The sequence below is a fragment of the Balearica regulorum genome, chromosome Z (genome assembly GCF_011004875.1).
Source record: "Balearica regulorum gibbericeps isolate bBalReg1 chromosome Z, bBalReg1.pri, whole genome shotgun sequence".
Taxonomy (NCBI): Eukaryota; Metazoa; Chordata; class Aves; order Gruiformes; family Gruidae; genus Balearica; species Balearica regulorum.
Genome location: NC_046220.1, coordinates 22370046 through 22384642, shown reverse-complemented (window position 1 = coordinate 22384642; position 14597 = coordinate 22370046). Strand labels below are relative to the sequence as shown.

General features: G+C 41.3%; 1 protein-coding gene and 1 long non-coding RNA gene across 7 annotated transcripts in view; one reads left to right on the top strand and one right to left on the bottom strand.

The window, feature by feature from the left end:
- GRAMD2B (GRAM domain containing 2B) overlaps nucleotides 1-14597 on the bottom strand; it is a 44524-nt gene that overhangs the window by 23383 nt on the left and 6544 nt on the right. For 2 of the 5 annotated variants that reach the window (XM_075740646.1, XM_075740647.1), the window contains exon 1: nucleotides 11082-11248. The exons of 2 other annotated variants lie outside the window; for them this stretch is intronic. In XM_075740646.1, the coding sequence (XP_075596761.1) occupies nucleotides 11082-11173 (92 nt within the window). In that variant the 5' untranslated portion in view covers nucleotides 11174-11248. Of the gene's footprint in view, nucleotides 1-10506; nucleotides 10885-11081; nucleotides 11249-14597 lie in introns of those variants that run through there. One more of the 5 variants, XM_075740648.1, reaches the window with a different exon arrangement.
- LOC142599545 (uncharacterized) overlaps nucleotides 11319-14597 on the top strand; it is a 62624-nt gene continuing 59345 nt past the window's right edge. For both annotated transcript variants that reach the window (XR_012833110.1, XR_012833109.1), the window contains exons 1-2: nucleotides 11319-11565; nucleotides 13502-13598. This is a non-coding gene — a long non-coding RNA (uncharacterized LOC142599545). The remainder of the gene's footprint in view (nucleotides 11566-13501; nucleotides 13599-14597) is intronic.

Below are 14597 nucleotides of genomic sequence, written 5' to 3'. Positions count from 1 at the left end.
GCACAAAAGTCAGCAAACTATAAAAAAAAAATTAGATCAAGTGCACTTAAGAGACAAAGTGATGCTCACTAACTGTTAGCAGTAGTTGCATATAAGTGAACTGTATTTGTATATATCAGGGCAAAGCATGTAAACTTTGTGACATCAGGACTTTATTGATATGAACATACATTGTGTATTTGGTACTACTACCAAGCCTATTTAAAATACCAGCAAAAAGAAAAGAAGAAAAAAGTTGTCTCTAGTTTCCAAATAAAAATGATTGTTGCAGGGAGTATTTTCAAAGCCAAGGCTTGCGCTTACTATGGGATTGTATCATGTACCTAAACATGTTAAAATAATCATTAGTTACAAGCACTCTAAATAGATTTTTTGCAAGAAATGTTTCTTTTCCTTTTTTAGATATACACCAATAACTGAACTGAGTAATTTAAGATCAAATCACAGAAAAGGGAAAGTGCTATGAAATACATTAACAAAGGCAGTGGACTAAGTTTCATTCTAATGAAGCATTCAGAAATACATTATTCATCTATATATTTTCAAAGTCAGAGGAGCTTCATCTCTTCCGATTTGACAGGTTTCTGTGAAACAAAGCTTTCTGAGAGACAGGTGTGTCAAGTTTTCTTGAAAAGAAAGTTTTCTGAACTTCAAAAGATTTTCTTGTTTGGTGCTAATCTTCTCCAGGACATGAGAAATTTAGACTTCCTGTGAAAATTATGCTGTGTCACATCAATAGGGATTTTCAAGAGAAAAAAAATTAAAGACAACAATCTGAAATATAAACTTGTTCCCTGTTCCCTTCAAAATCTGTTTAAATAAGAAGCACTGAACAGAAATAATGTGAGACAGATGTGCTAATAGGCCACAGTTTGGAAAGTGAGTCTTAAAGAACAACTGTTGTCTTTGACAACCCCAATGTACTCTTACCAGACATAAACACTTCTTAGACATATGTAAAAGATATCAAAACCTCTGGAACTGTACAGTGATTACTGTCTTTAATTCCCCACAAGCACACAAACCTTTCTACAAAGCTTGCTCAGATCTGCCCCAAAGGACACCCATGCTACTTGGTCCACATGATAACAGGTCTAAAAAGTTCAAAAGCCACAGTAAGTTGCAACAAACCAGTCACCCAGTCCACAAGGTGCAGATCAGTTATGTAGGAGGGAAAAAGCATCTTGAATAACTAGGGATGTTAGCTACAACTTCAATTGTTTGCAAGACTGCAGCGAACCCACTACATCCCTAGGGTTTAATGTGAGTCAGCATTGCTGCAACATCCCCTCTGTTGATGGAGCATAAATATCAGATCAATCATGTTACCTTAGAAGCCCTGTTATCCTGCTTCGTCTGTTTTATACAAAAAGGATTAATTTTGCAACAGCGTTAGACTGCTGTATTATTGCAAATGATCAACCAAAAGAGTGCGGAGTAATTTCTCCCCTATTGTCCACAACCATGCTTAGTACAACGTATCTGGAAATATCCATCACAAATACAATGACATTCTGTATCTTTTTGTTCTGTTGGGTTGCTATTGGATTTACTGGGTCATTGTTCACAGACCAAAAGGATTTCACAAAGGAATCAAAATAGTGTCAAAGGCCCAAATACTAAAAGATAGTGTTATTTAAGCTATTCTTACACCCAGACATAAATCTATTCAGATAAAGGAATTGGTTATTCTTTCAGAAACTGAAAACCAAAGGGAGACGCTCAAAACATTTCAGGATCCCAAATCAAGATGACAGATTTTGGCAGGCTTAAAAGCCGAGGAGATGGAGCAGGATGGAGAGATCTGTCTAGGCAGCATCCAGGAGACATACTGGGAACATGCTTCAAACAGAGATGATTGCAAAGGGGTAAGATGAAATGTGCTAATGCTTGAAAGGATACCCAGCTAAGGAGGCTGCAGCCAGGGGCTGCTGCCTCAGCAGAGACTTTCCTTGACCTCTCATGCCCTGAAGGAGCAACCATCTCAACCTTCCTTTTGCTAAGCCTGAAGTCTTGTATCTTCTTTCAGAAGGTATGTCCCATTGTTCCACTAAACATCTTTTCTATGCCACACCATAGAGCAAACCTTTTTTGCATGTGTAACCAGAATCCAGAGTGTTTTATCTGATGGCCTGCTTTCATACAATACAGTTGAATTATTTCACCTCTCAACTGAAGAAAACACCTTTTCCATCGTAAACTCTCCTGCTGTCCTCTTCATAGCAGATTACATTGGTGTCAGTACTGGATAAACTAACAACAGTGTTCAAGTCGAGGATTTAGATGTAGTCTGTTTCTACTAAGTCTGATCACTCAGAAGCGAAATGCCTCCACTAGCTCTACAGACATGCTCCAGTGTTATGTGGCACAAGGCACTGTTTATGGGAGAAAATACATGTCCTAAAAAACCATACCTCAGAAAATATATGTCCTAAAAAAACCATGCCTCAGAATAACGCTATGACTTCTAAGTATCACTTTTACTGTGCAAATGGAAAGCCAAACATTGACTATCATTGAGACTCCAAAACTATCAAAACAGGCAGAATATGAGCTACAGCTACCCTAATCAGAAAGGAGCAGTGACCTGCTCAGAAGCTGCTATAATAGATGTTAAGGATACCCATAATATATGCATTTGGTATTTGTATAATTCCATATACTTAGTACACAGCCTGTACTTCAGGCTGAAAAGTGAAGGAAGTAAAGCAGCTGATTCTGAAGTACGGCATTTCTTATGTATTTTGTATGACAGATATACAGCCAGCAGATGTATTTATAGTGAATATGGAGAGCAGCAAAGCACTAACAAAGGAGCAGAGATGTGAAACCCCGCATAAGGGAAAAGGTCACTTTGTTAATACAAATAGGTATGATCCAGTCTGAGATTTAACTACCTCAGGTTGTTCAAGGAGCAGGCTTGTTTTCTTCTCATGAGATCACAGTCAAACATGGCATAATGGAGGCAAAGTTATACAAATGCACATTAATTGAATATCATATGTATATGGATGGGCACACATAAATACACTGTATGTTTCTCCATGCATTTCTAGGATGAAACAGGTCTGTAGGGACAAACAGAATCTCAACATCAGCTAGCACCAAAAGAGGAACGGACCCAATTGTTAAAGACTTTTTTTAATTGTGAAACTGATTTTATATATCAAGGTAATTAATTTCAGAAATATTTACTGTGTTATATTTCACAGCTATCTCTTGGAACACAATTACTCACCTGTGAGTAGGTTCATATATCTGTGTTGCTATATCTTTATTAGAAGGATGAATGAAATGTTTGAGTTAATACTCCCACACTGTTATGGATAGAGGAAATCAGTTTTTTTCCTCAACTGAACAGACATTTCACATAATAACCAGATCAAGTTTCACACTACCTTACCACTTGGACATCAGCAAGATCACTGTGACACCGCAGACATCATTAGCAAGTATGTAAATTCTCTGCTCTAAATACCATCTATTATTAACTGGCTGTATTCCCTGTCTAATCAAAACCAGACAGCTATCAAGTTCCATAGAAAAAAACCAAACAAACCCCACACAGAAGAATTCCCTGTACTCTGAAACATGAGACACTATAACAAGATATTTTATCAAGTTAACACTAGAACAGGAACATAAGCCATTTAGCTCTCCTGTCTTTTCAAGAGTTTCCGTTTCAGATATCCACTTCAAAAAGCAAAAGCCCTCTCATATGTATCTTTACTCGATCCCACAAGACTTCCATGATGCAGTTTTTGTTGGAGACTTAGCAGGGTGACCCACAGCTATTTATCTATTTATTTTATTTATGGCCAAATCCAGCACACAACACAAATCTTCGACAGACACATTTCTGAAAAAAAAGTTGAAGCAAAAAACCTTAGGGGAGACACATTCAAATCTACTTTGGACTGGAACATGTGTTTTTTTAATTCTCCAACTTGCTGGCAGCCTCTAGGAGGAAAGGTTTTCCTATCTCCTAGTTCTAGCCTACCTTATCTTCTAACCCAGAACAAGATAAAAAATAGTAACACAATTCCTACTGAAGAGGAAGTTTGCAGCCTTATATCAGATCTCATTTTTATCTTTAGCTTCCAGTGGTAACAGGAAAAAGGGAAAAGAAAGAAGAATGCATGATCTACGACTTCTTCAGGGTGCAGAAAAGAAGACAAAGGCACTTAAGGGTCAGGTCTACCACCTGTTCTACACTGAATTCAATAAAAAAGACAAATAATGCATCTACACACAATCTGTGTATTCAGTATGACCTCACAGGCATCTATCAATTAGATCTGCTCTGTAACTCAGGCAGAAACAACACAAATTTCTCCCTGGAACAACACATGCATCTTTACAAATTAGGCCTGATCGCCAGGGCAGAAGCATAAAAGTTTGGCCTTGTTACCTGAAGCTACATCTCTGGTTTTTGGAGGAAGAACTCCAGAGCAACATGCCTCCACATGATACAAGACTTGGCTGCCAGTTTTCCAACATTAATTGTGTTTTTGAAAAAAAAAAATAAAAAAAAAAATCATTACATCAGACTGAATTAGGATTAAAAAAGAAAAAAAAAAGTAGACACCAGCAATTATATTAACTGCTATTAAGAATGCAGAACAGTTAGAGATGACAGCAGAGGTTTGCAAGCAATCTAACCAACACCTTTTTTTAGTTTCTCTGCTGCTTAAGAAAAACAAAGTTAAAAAATTAAGCTGCCATGAATCACTTGATCAGAAGCTTCTGTTTTATGGTACTTTTAGAAATAATACTTCAATATGCTGGACACAAAGTGTTTTAATCAATGTACAGGGGAAAAAATAATTATGGTTCTTGAGGCAGGTTATACACAAAGAGAAGGATGGTTGGGTTTGATCATGCAGCAGTTTCTTTGAGAACTAGCACTGACAACAGATAATCCACAATCATTAATGAGGTTTCTCTGTTTAAAAGGTAACACTGACCAGAGAAAATTTGAAGTAGACATTTCAAAACATGTCCGAGTACAAGGTTTTTTTGTGGGTTCTCCAGCAAGAATAGTGCACAACAAGGCCTAATTTTAAACACTGAGATTAATACCTAATTGTGTCCATCTACCCTGTTTCATTACACCTTCCATCAAGGATGGAAGCGGATCAAAATGAAATCACTGTTGGAGGCCCACTGTTCACCAAGGGTCTGACAATGCTGAACTTCCCATAATTATCTTTGCGACCTATGATTTGTCTTACAGACCCGCCCATGTGTTCATGGAAAAGACCAGAACAATGTAGATAATCTAATACAAAAGCTACTATTTCACAGGAGGAAATATTAGCTTCCAACAACAGGTCTAACTGACACAAATCACAACAGTGCCTTTGACTGTGACACTGTAAATAAGGAAGTGCTTTCTTTCCAAAGTCTTGGAAAAAGATATTCTTATTAGAATCAGACGTGACGCATGGTGGCAAGATCCTCACCAGGGCTAGCCTGACCTTCTATTTTTTGTGTCACCAAGACACTGAGTCTGAATGCCTTGAAAGCCTCCTCCTTCAGTATGAGCTTTTCCACTGGCCACATGTTGTCCTCCACGGCAACATCCACTTTCTCCTGCACTGGCCATTGCATATTTACATGTATTGTAAAATTTCACAAAACCAAATGGGCATATATATAATTTTGTTATTTACTTGACTTTTGCACTGTAACATTCCTTCTTGTCCAGAAAAAGGCTGAACAAATCTAAATGGCTCTTCCTGAACTAGTGTAGCTACAAAATAACCATCAACATTCTTTTGCTTAGGTGGTCTATCTTCCATAAACAGCCTAAACTACAACTCCCAGAGGGCTAAACCACTGAGGTGTCTACCCGAATGGATCTTTGTACAGGACATGCCTACGTATGGTGGTATTTTCGGGGGATGTCAGGAACTGTTGTTTCATAGCAAGGTACCTAGAAGGCTTTTCCAATCTGTCCACAGAGGAGGAAAGCTTCAGTCTGTCTCTATATTCTCTACCCTGCTGAGTTTCTCTGCTGGCCATCTGCAATCTCTATATTATTTCCTGCCACTCTTTCTGGAAGCTTATTAATCTCTCACCTTAGTGTGCTATTTTTCAAGGATGGAGGCAGAAGCCAGTCAGTGCCAGGTAGAAGTTTAAAGGACATGAATACTTCAGTACAGCACTGAAGCCCACTTACCAGGGAATTAAGAGGCAACTTTGTTCTCCTTGTATGTACCCCTACAAGCCCAGGTTCTCCCTTTTATTCAGGTGTCCCACCTCCCAGTACCAAATTCGATTACTGTAACAATCACTACAGCATGAGACAGCACATTATGCGATTTTACAAAGAGGAGACAAGGGCTCTATACAGTGGGCTGGTGGGGAGCAGGTGCCCATGTCCTCCTGGAATCTCTCACTGACTCTTGCATTATCAGGAAGAAAAAAATCGATGTTTTAAGTATTTGTTTACAGCTTTCTAGCAAGAAAACATACTATCTCTGTAATTTTGGGTAGATCAGAGATCTTCTAGATAAAGCAAGAAGTTTCTTTTCAAGGAAAAGTAGAGAAACAGAGAAAGACAACTTGTTCTACCGTACTCCTATTATCTGCAGAGAAATTATTTGCTCTGTGATGACAATATTTGAAGACGCTTTTGCTGATCAGCCTAGCTGGATCCAGATGGCTACCTACAAATTTTGGTTAAAACAAGTACTACAAAAAGAGGTTTGTAAAGATTGCTAGACCAAACACAAAATCTCTCTGGTAATACAAGCCTAAAAAGGTTAACTGGAAAGGATATATATGGACTTGGCAACAGCTATGTACAGAACATGAAGATCATCAGTCCCAGCAGTGGTATCATTAGATAAGCACATAATGTCTAACCACATGACCGCAACATTTATTATGGACATGGTGGTAAAAAGACAATACTCTGATACTATGTTTATGCATCACCTGCCAAATACCAGCAACAAATCCTGCTGCCCAAAGCTTATCTGTAGTATTATGTTGCCTAACAAGCATTTCTCACAGACTGTATATAACCAGTAAAGGCAGCACATTTGGGAGTGTTTCAGGTTAGCCAATGAGGGACTTTGGTACAAAGAAAAGACTGTTCAGATTCATGGCATATATTTACACATGGCACAACTATTTTTAAAAAGTTGCTTTTATAACTTAAGCATGTATATACAGCGAAAAAAAAGAATGACAGGAAAAAAAGAAAAAAATAGGATAATTAAAAAACATCATCATGAACAAATGGAGGTCACCCAGATTGGAAACCTCTTTTCTGTCATACCTCGAATTCAAATGTTTTACTTTGGAAGCCTATTCTTCTTTTCAGATCATGCATTAAAACTTTCACTATAAAAACAGGAAAGAAATACCAGGGAAGAATTAAAAAGTATGATACTTAATATGTGTTAACATCTTCATCCACTGAAAGTACAGAAACATAGGCACATATCTATGCCTTTTCCCCTTCACAAAAACCCCCAAAACAACACGTAGAAGTTTGGCTGCTGGAAAGGACTTAACCTGAATCAAAACTAAAATAAAACTTTGAATCAGTAATAAATAACCTCCCCTTTCTTCTTTGCGTTTTGTATTTCTCTCAAGTAAGAGACTTTAGGAAAAAAGTGAGTTATGATTATGCACACTCAGTCAATTAATTGTCTTTTAACTTATTAACTGATAAACTGTTATGAAGAAACATTTGCTATGGCAGCGTAACATGTCAGATAAACACACCATTAAAATCACATTCTCTCTTTTCCCAGAAGTACATAATTTGCCTGTAAGCATTTTCCACTTCTTTCAGTAATGTATTTTCCCCGGTATCTGCAACATATTTTTGCTCAAAAAAAAATTATCTAAAACGTTCCATACCTTTCAGAATCTTTAGTCCCAGCCTCCTCATTTAAGTTACACTCAGTAATTAGACATTACCTTACGCTGTAACTGTTAGGGGACAGAATGGCCACTTAATGTTAGCAGTATCTTACAGTAACTCAGCACATTGCCCTAACACAGACAGATTTAATGGTACTAGGCCAAACACTATCTGTGGAAACCAGAAAATGCTATATTGACTTCAACAGAAGCAAGTGTGTGTGAAAAGAGAAGGATGCTGACATGGAATATGAACTGCCTGTTATTACACCTCTGCCATTTCTCCTTAATGTATTACACTCTGTTTTCAACAGTACAACATCTGTTCCACCAGCCGTCCCTGCAGCTTCTGAGGCAGGTCCAGTGCCTCTGAGGCAGGTCTAGCACCATCACAAACATAACACACCCCACTTTCAAGTCAGAAAAATAAATATCCTCTAAACACAATGCAAGGGTTAATTCTTTTTTTGTCTGAGGCCACATCTAGATGTAATGGTCAGGAAACACCACTCAGAAGGTGTTTTCTGTTTTCTGTCCAGGAACTCTTGATTTGCTTGGGAAGAACTCCATGTAATGACAAACTTTTAGCATATCACTATTTTCGGTGCATAAACTTTTACAGCTTCAATCCGCCAGAAGCACCTATTCCCCAGGGACACCTTTATGGTAGCAACAGAAGCATATCAAGGTATAACGTCCATCTGTAAACTGAACAACATTTTAAGCATACTTCCAGGAAGTAGAGATTACAATACACACGTAAATCTCTCTTCCCTGAACTTCGGAAAACATGAAAAGATTCCCTGAACCTCTATAACTCTGCTAGGATTTGTTTCAAATAGAGGTCAGCATGAGCTCTGTTGACTGCACATTGCTCCCTGGAAGTACATGAAGGGAATGAAACTACACAACAAATATACACGCTTATTTACAAAATTTTCTAAAAAACAAATCTTTGGTGATCCAACTTTTAGCGAGTCCACTTCTAACTAGAATCAAACCCAAGATTCTGCTCTTGTTCTTCAGCTGAACAATCCCTCCTGTAGCTTCACATTAGTCAAACCAAAGTTACTTGGTTTCTGAGGTTAACTCATGAATGAAACTCATGAAATGAACACGATGGTTTCTCAGAAGGATCCAGCTACCAGTTAAATGTGATTGGCAAATAAATTCCAACTTTGTTTCAGCCAGCAAATGCTTATACAATTTTCCAGTTTAAGACAAAGCATTTCAACTTTTTTGCCTACCCCAGACTCTTCACCCTCCTGCTGCCCAGGCTAGTACTGCTGAACACTGTAGCCTGCAGCATAACAGACTGCCTAGCTTTCCCCTGCATGACACCTACCTTCTACTGAACAGCAAAAATTGACAGCTAAAAACCAGGAGAGTCACAGAGAGTGAGACTTCTCCATTTATCATACTGGTTCAGACTGACCTCAGTTCTACAGCATTGAAAAATTAAACACCTGGGGACAAAACAAAGGGTTGGTTAGTTAGTTGTGTATGTACAATGTCTCTGACATCAAGCCTTGTATACACTGGCTTGGACTCCTAGTCCAGTTCTCAAGAGAAAAATCAGATACAGATCTTCTATACTGGAAGAACTGCATTAAGTTAAATGACATAATTCTGTGGGGGGGATCGGGACCCAAGGTTTGAAGTCCGATGGCTGTAGAGAAAGTTGAGGAATTATGTTTCATTTGTAAAGTGGAGTGACTGATGTGACTACACCATGCAGCATAAAGGACACTTGGAAGACACTTTGATTCCCAGTGCTCTCTAACAGGCAAGTTATTTCTGGCAACAGATTTCACTGTGATACACCTGCTTAGAGACCAGGGATAAAACAGTTGGGGAAAAAAAGCAAACACAGACCTTCTCAGGGTTCTTTCCAGAGAAAGAGCTAGTTGCTGATAACTTGTTCTCCTTTCTCCTGGCAGCTGTTTAAGATTAAATCTTTGTGAAGAAAAGTTCTTTGGGGAGTGGAATCATCACAGATTAAGAGAAAGTAACTTTTTTATTTTTAAAGCAGAAAGCCTCACATTTTTTAGTTTCTTGTTTCACAGATGCTTAACTTCTCAAACAGCATCCTTGGGACTGCCAAGTCCCACTTGAATTGGGACCCTGATATGGAATCAGACAGCTGCTTGATTCCAGCAAGATTTTCATGTGATGGTCATTACCATAGCATACAAGCACCTAAACAACTTCAGACCTCCACAGGAAGCCAAAGATAAATGCAGGAGATGCAGCCTTTAACACCCGACATCCCCAGACTCCATCAGGTTAGTGGCCTTGGGGGGGTGAATGCAGGCAGTCCTGCCACCCATGGAAGGGGAAACCCTTTGACTATCCTACCTTCCATCAGTTAGCCTAAGCAGCCTTTAGCAGCCAGCAAGGTTTCTTCTTCCTCCCGAAGAATATAAACTATTTTTTATCTCTTCATCTGCTCCATTGTTACAGCACCTCTCAGGTTAAAAAGAAGGAGGCGGCCAGGTATGGGTATGGCTGCGCTGGGTGAGGAGCACAGTGGGGAACCATGTCAAAGCAGGCAAGCGCCCATCACCTTGCCAGAGGGGCCTGTCCTGTCTCTCTCTGGGACAGAAGTCAGACTAAACTCACATTTTACTGGATCTTGCCTGTATCAAAGTTTATGAAGTTTCAATAAAGTTCTGTGTTTTTTTGGCACCCAGAGGAGAGGATCACAGCTTCTCAGAGGAGCCCATGCACAGTACTGTATGTGATAAAGCACAGCTGCTGGATTTCTGTGCCACAGCAGAGAAGGATTTCCAGGCTGTTGCACGAAATTACTAGAAACAATACTTACATGCCTTGCTCCTAAAAGCACGGCTTCGGAGTTTAACGCCCGGCTCGGGGCCGCCTCCTGAAGAGCGCGGATTTCGGCTGAGCAGAGATGCTCGTTTTCAATTTAAGCCTCGACGCAGAGACCCCCTTGGCGACTCTTCTCTATAAACTTCAAACCAAAGCCAACGCCCAGAACAGCACAGCCCCCACCGCGCGCCGCCCAGCCCAACTCCCGCCGCCCCGGAGGGCTCCTCCCGGCCGCCCCCGCCTGCCGCCACCTCACAGGGCCCGGCCGCTGCCGCGAGTCCGCTCAGTAACTCTCCGCAGCCGCCCCTCTCTCGCGGAGTCCCCGCGGGCGGGCGGCCGCCTCTCCCGACCCGGGCACTACTCACAGCCGCAGGGCGCCCCTGTTTTCCCGCCTGCCAGCGGCCCGCGCAACCTTCGGCTCCTCCGCATCGCACCGCTGCTCGATCATGAGCACCATCGGCACCGCACAGCACGACACAGCCCGCCGCCGACGCACGGCAGTCACCCGGCGGGCCGGGCTGGGCCGCACCACTCCGCCACCGTCCCGGCCGCCCCGCCCCGAGGCGGGCCCCACCGCCGCCACCGCCTTCTTGGCCCGGCTAGAGCCAGAGCGTGGGCTCGCGGTGGGAAGGCGCTAAGAACCGGTTAGGCCCGTCCGCCTGGGGCTGACTGCCGCCCCGGGCCGCGGCGGGCTGATCGGCCCCGGTTGCAGCCGCCAAGTGACTGACGTGGCCTCCGGGGGGCGACAAGAGCTATCGCTCCCCGCGTGGCCGATCCGTTACGAGCCTTAAATTATTTAGTCAGGACGTTGTCGCGTGAGACGCTGCCTCCCGCTGGCTCGAACAAAAGGTGTCCTTAATGTTTTATACGGGGGTGCAGGAGATGAGGTTTCAGACACACGCAGACACACACACACGCAGGCGGTGTGAGGAGGGAAAGTGGCGGTGACCGCAGGCCGGGGCCCTGAGGTGAGGGCAGCCGGGCTGGGCACCCCACGGTACGGCCCACACGGCTGCCTGGCCCAGCCTGGGACAGAGTTTGCAGGCCGGCAGTAACTCACAGGAAACGGGCTTCTGCAGGTTTCTGTCAACGCTTTTCTCCACTGGGGCAGGCGGTAGTCCAAATACCAACGCTGGCTTCCAGACAGCTGTACTAACACAAACTTCTGTGGTGATTAGCTGATATTTCCATCTGAGGCTGCCTCTGGTGTTGGGTTTTTTTTTTTTTTTTTTTTGTTCTCTTCAGCAGCACCCCAGGCTAGGTTGTCTGCCCGGAAAATGACCTAATGTCATGCGAAAACTGGAGCAAACATAGCCTTTTCCCGGCCTGTGCAGGTGGGGGCTGTCGGGGAAATTGTGTGCCCTCAGAAGATTAAATAGCATTTGGCATGAGTCACCTCAGCCTCAGTTGCTGTTCAGTTTGGTGGATTGATATTTTCCCAAACAAAAGATGGAGTCTATGGCTATAGCAATACAATCTAAGGGAGGCCAACCTTGGGATTAGAGTTCAAAGTAACATCTCTAGAAAAAAGGTCAATTTTCATGGTTTAATGTGTTAGAATATATTAATAGAATATATAAAGTTTTCTTCCTAACTGCTGGACTGTTCACAGGAGGTAAGGGGACAATATGTACAGGAGAGTGGTCTCTGTTAGTGCACGTAAGGGTAGAAGATAGATACTAATGTACATTTCAGATTAAAAGATTACAAAGCAAATCAATCAACTTTCCAGTGGCATTGTTAGAATTGCTTGATACTGACACAGTATTTCTAAGATGCAAGATCTAAGTATTAGGTACTGTTGCAATGTATTCAGGAAATCAGTAAAAAGACAGAGTTGTTAGTGGTGAAAAGGCTCAGGACTGCCATAGCTGCTTGGGCCACAAATCCTGCAGAAAACGTTGGATTGCTGTATGGTCTTAGCTAGACCAGGTGCGTTTAATTAGCTCTAGTCCAAGAAAATTTAAAGACAATGTGCCAAGTTTCATAGAAAGGAAGACATAAAATGGCTGTATTTCTAGAAGATACCACTAACTAATGTTTATGTATTATTTAACATGAAAATCAAGGCACATGTAGAAAAGAAATGAGATGTCATTTACAAGCAAGATTATTCAGCCCTGTTAGGTCTGCACCTGTGAAACTTTGATTGCTGCCCTGTGCTCCCCTGTGGAGCACCTGAGCAGGCTTGGCACTGCATTGCATAGCTTTTTCCCACCCCCTTATGTCAGACGCAATCTGTGGCTATATAGTGGCATCCCATTTATCCAAGGGATGACAAAATAGGCCCCATTTCAGCTGTCTGGGCTGTGAGTAGAGCTGGAACTGAAAGAGTCAGGGAAGGCAGGGTTGGCATCCTTTGTCTGTTTGGACCCAGGACCCTTTGCTGGGTTGCAGCGGCCTTTGTAAGGTTTTCAGTTCCCTGGGAATTGTTCTCATAGCCGTGTGCACTACCAAAGCACGTGCAGTATGTCTGCAGTCAGTAGGAGAGGTGACTGCCTACCCTTCATCTCATTTTGGGGTTTTTTCCTTGCCCTGGAAAGGTATCACTTGCTATTTTAATCCTAATTTTGAGGCTGAAGGCAGACCTTTGGTTGAATAACTCTTGTGTAGCTCTACCCACTCTAGCATAACAATGCTGGTTTACAGTAGGTGAGAATCTGACTTCTAGACATTTGAACAAATAAAATCAGCTGCCCTTTGAGTGTGTAGATTTTCAGTCTCTGGCAGATGTAGCTACAGGAGAGAAATGCTACTGCTGACTGTTTTGTTCACTCATCCCCAGAGGTTCCTGCCTCTGTCACAGATGCAAGAACTGGAACGGAGCTGCTGGTCCCTGGAGCGCAGTCTTTGTTTTAGATATGTCTTGCTCAATTGTCAAGGTATGCAAAGCTCTCTGTTTTAATTAGTCAAGGTATTTACTGTAGAAGAAATTTAAATTCAGAAAATTGATACCTGCAGCCTGGACACTAAAAATGAATCCTTACTAAATACTTTTGTTTCATATCATGATTTCTTAACTTGTCAGAGGCTTGGTTCTGGCAAATTTTCAATACATACCTACTTAGTGCATTTTGTTATTATCTATTAATGACAATGGAAATAATAAGCAATTATTATAGCTTGTGTTTTTTGGAGGATTTGATAAAGAAAATCTGTGGCCAAACTTTGTCAAACTGTACATAGTATGGCAACTCCAGAGTGAAAGGACACGCTCCTGAGTGATAAAAGTCCTGAATGCCAGGATTCTCAGTAATATGTAGTCAGGAGGGCCTTATATTAAACAACCAAATGTGCAGTTGCTCATGTGGGTGGAATATACTTGAAAACCTTATGCTTTTATTTTGATATACCATGGCAAGTCTTAGATATGCAAAAAAAAAAAAGCACAAAGGACCTTTTACTGTACACTTATAATTTCTCATGTATACAGATACAGTAAAGCAAGTATGTGAAGACTAAGCTGTCATCAACAGAGACCCATTGTTGTGTGAAAATCTGGACTGTGTTTTTCTCTAATTGCTAAAGTGCAGATTGGGGAGAGAAAGAGAAATTAGTGTACTATAAAATTACTGATTACTGTTTAATGCCTGCAGTACCAGTTGCTGCCATGTAGGCAAAAGTTTATGTGTTCTGCTCTGAAGAGACTACTTTAAGCCTCAGAGAGAGTTGAGGGTTTTCGATAATCAGGACCTTCAACATTATGTATAACACAGCAAAGGTTGAAAAACTAGAGATGAAATAATAGGAAAAACTTTCATTATCATTTCATATGTATCTTAAGTAACTTTTTTTTTACAGAAAAGCAGAATGGGGAGAGACTCACTGAGTCATGAAGTTCATTCCCTATTCCAAGGCAAGGCCTGCTATTCCTGTGTCAT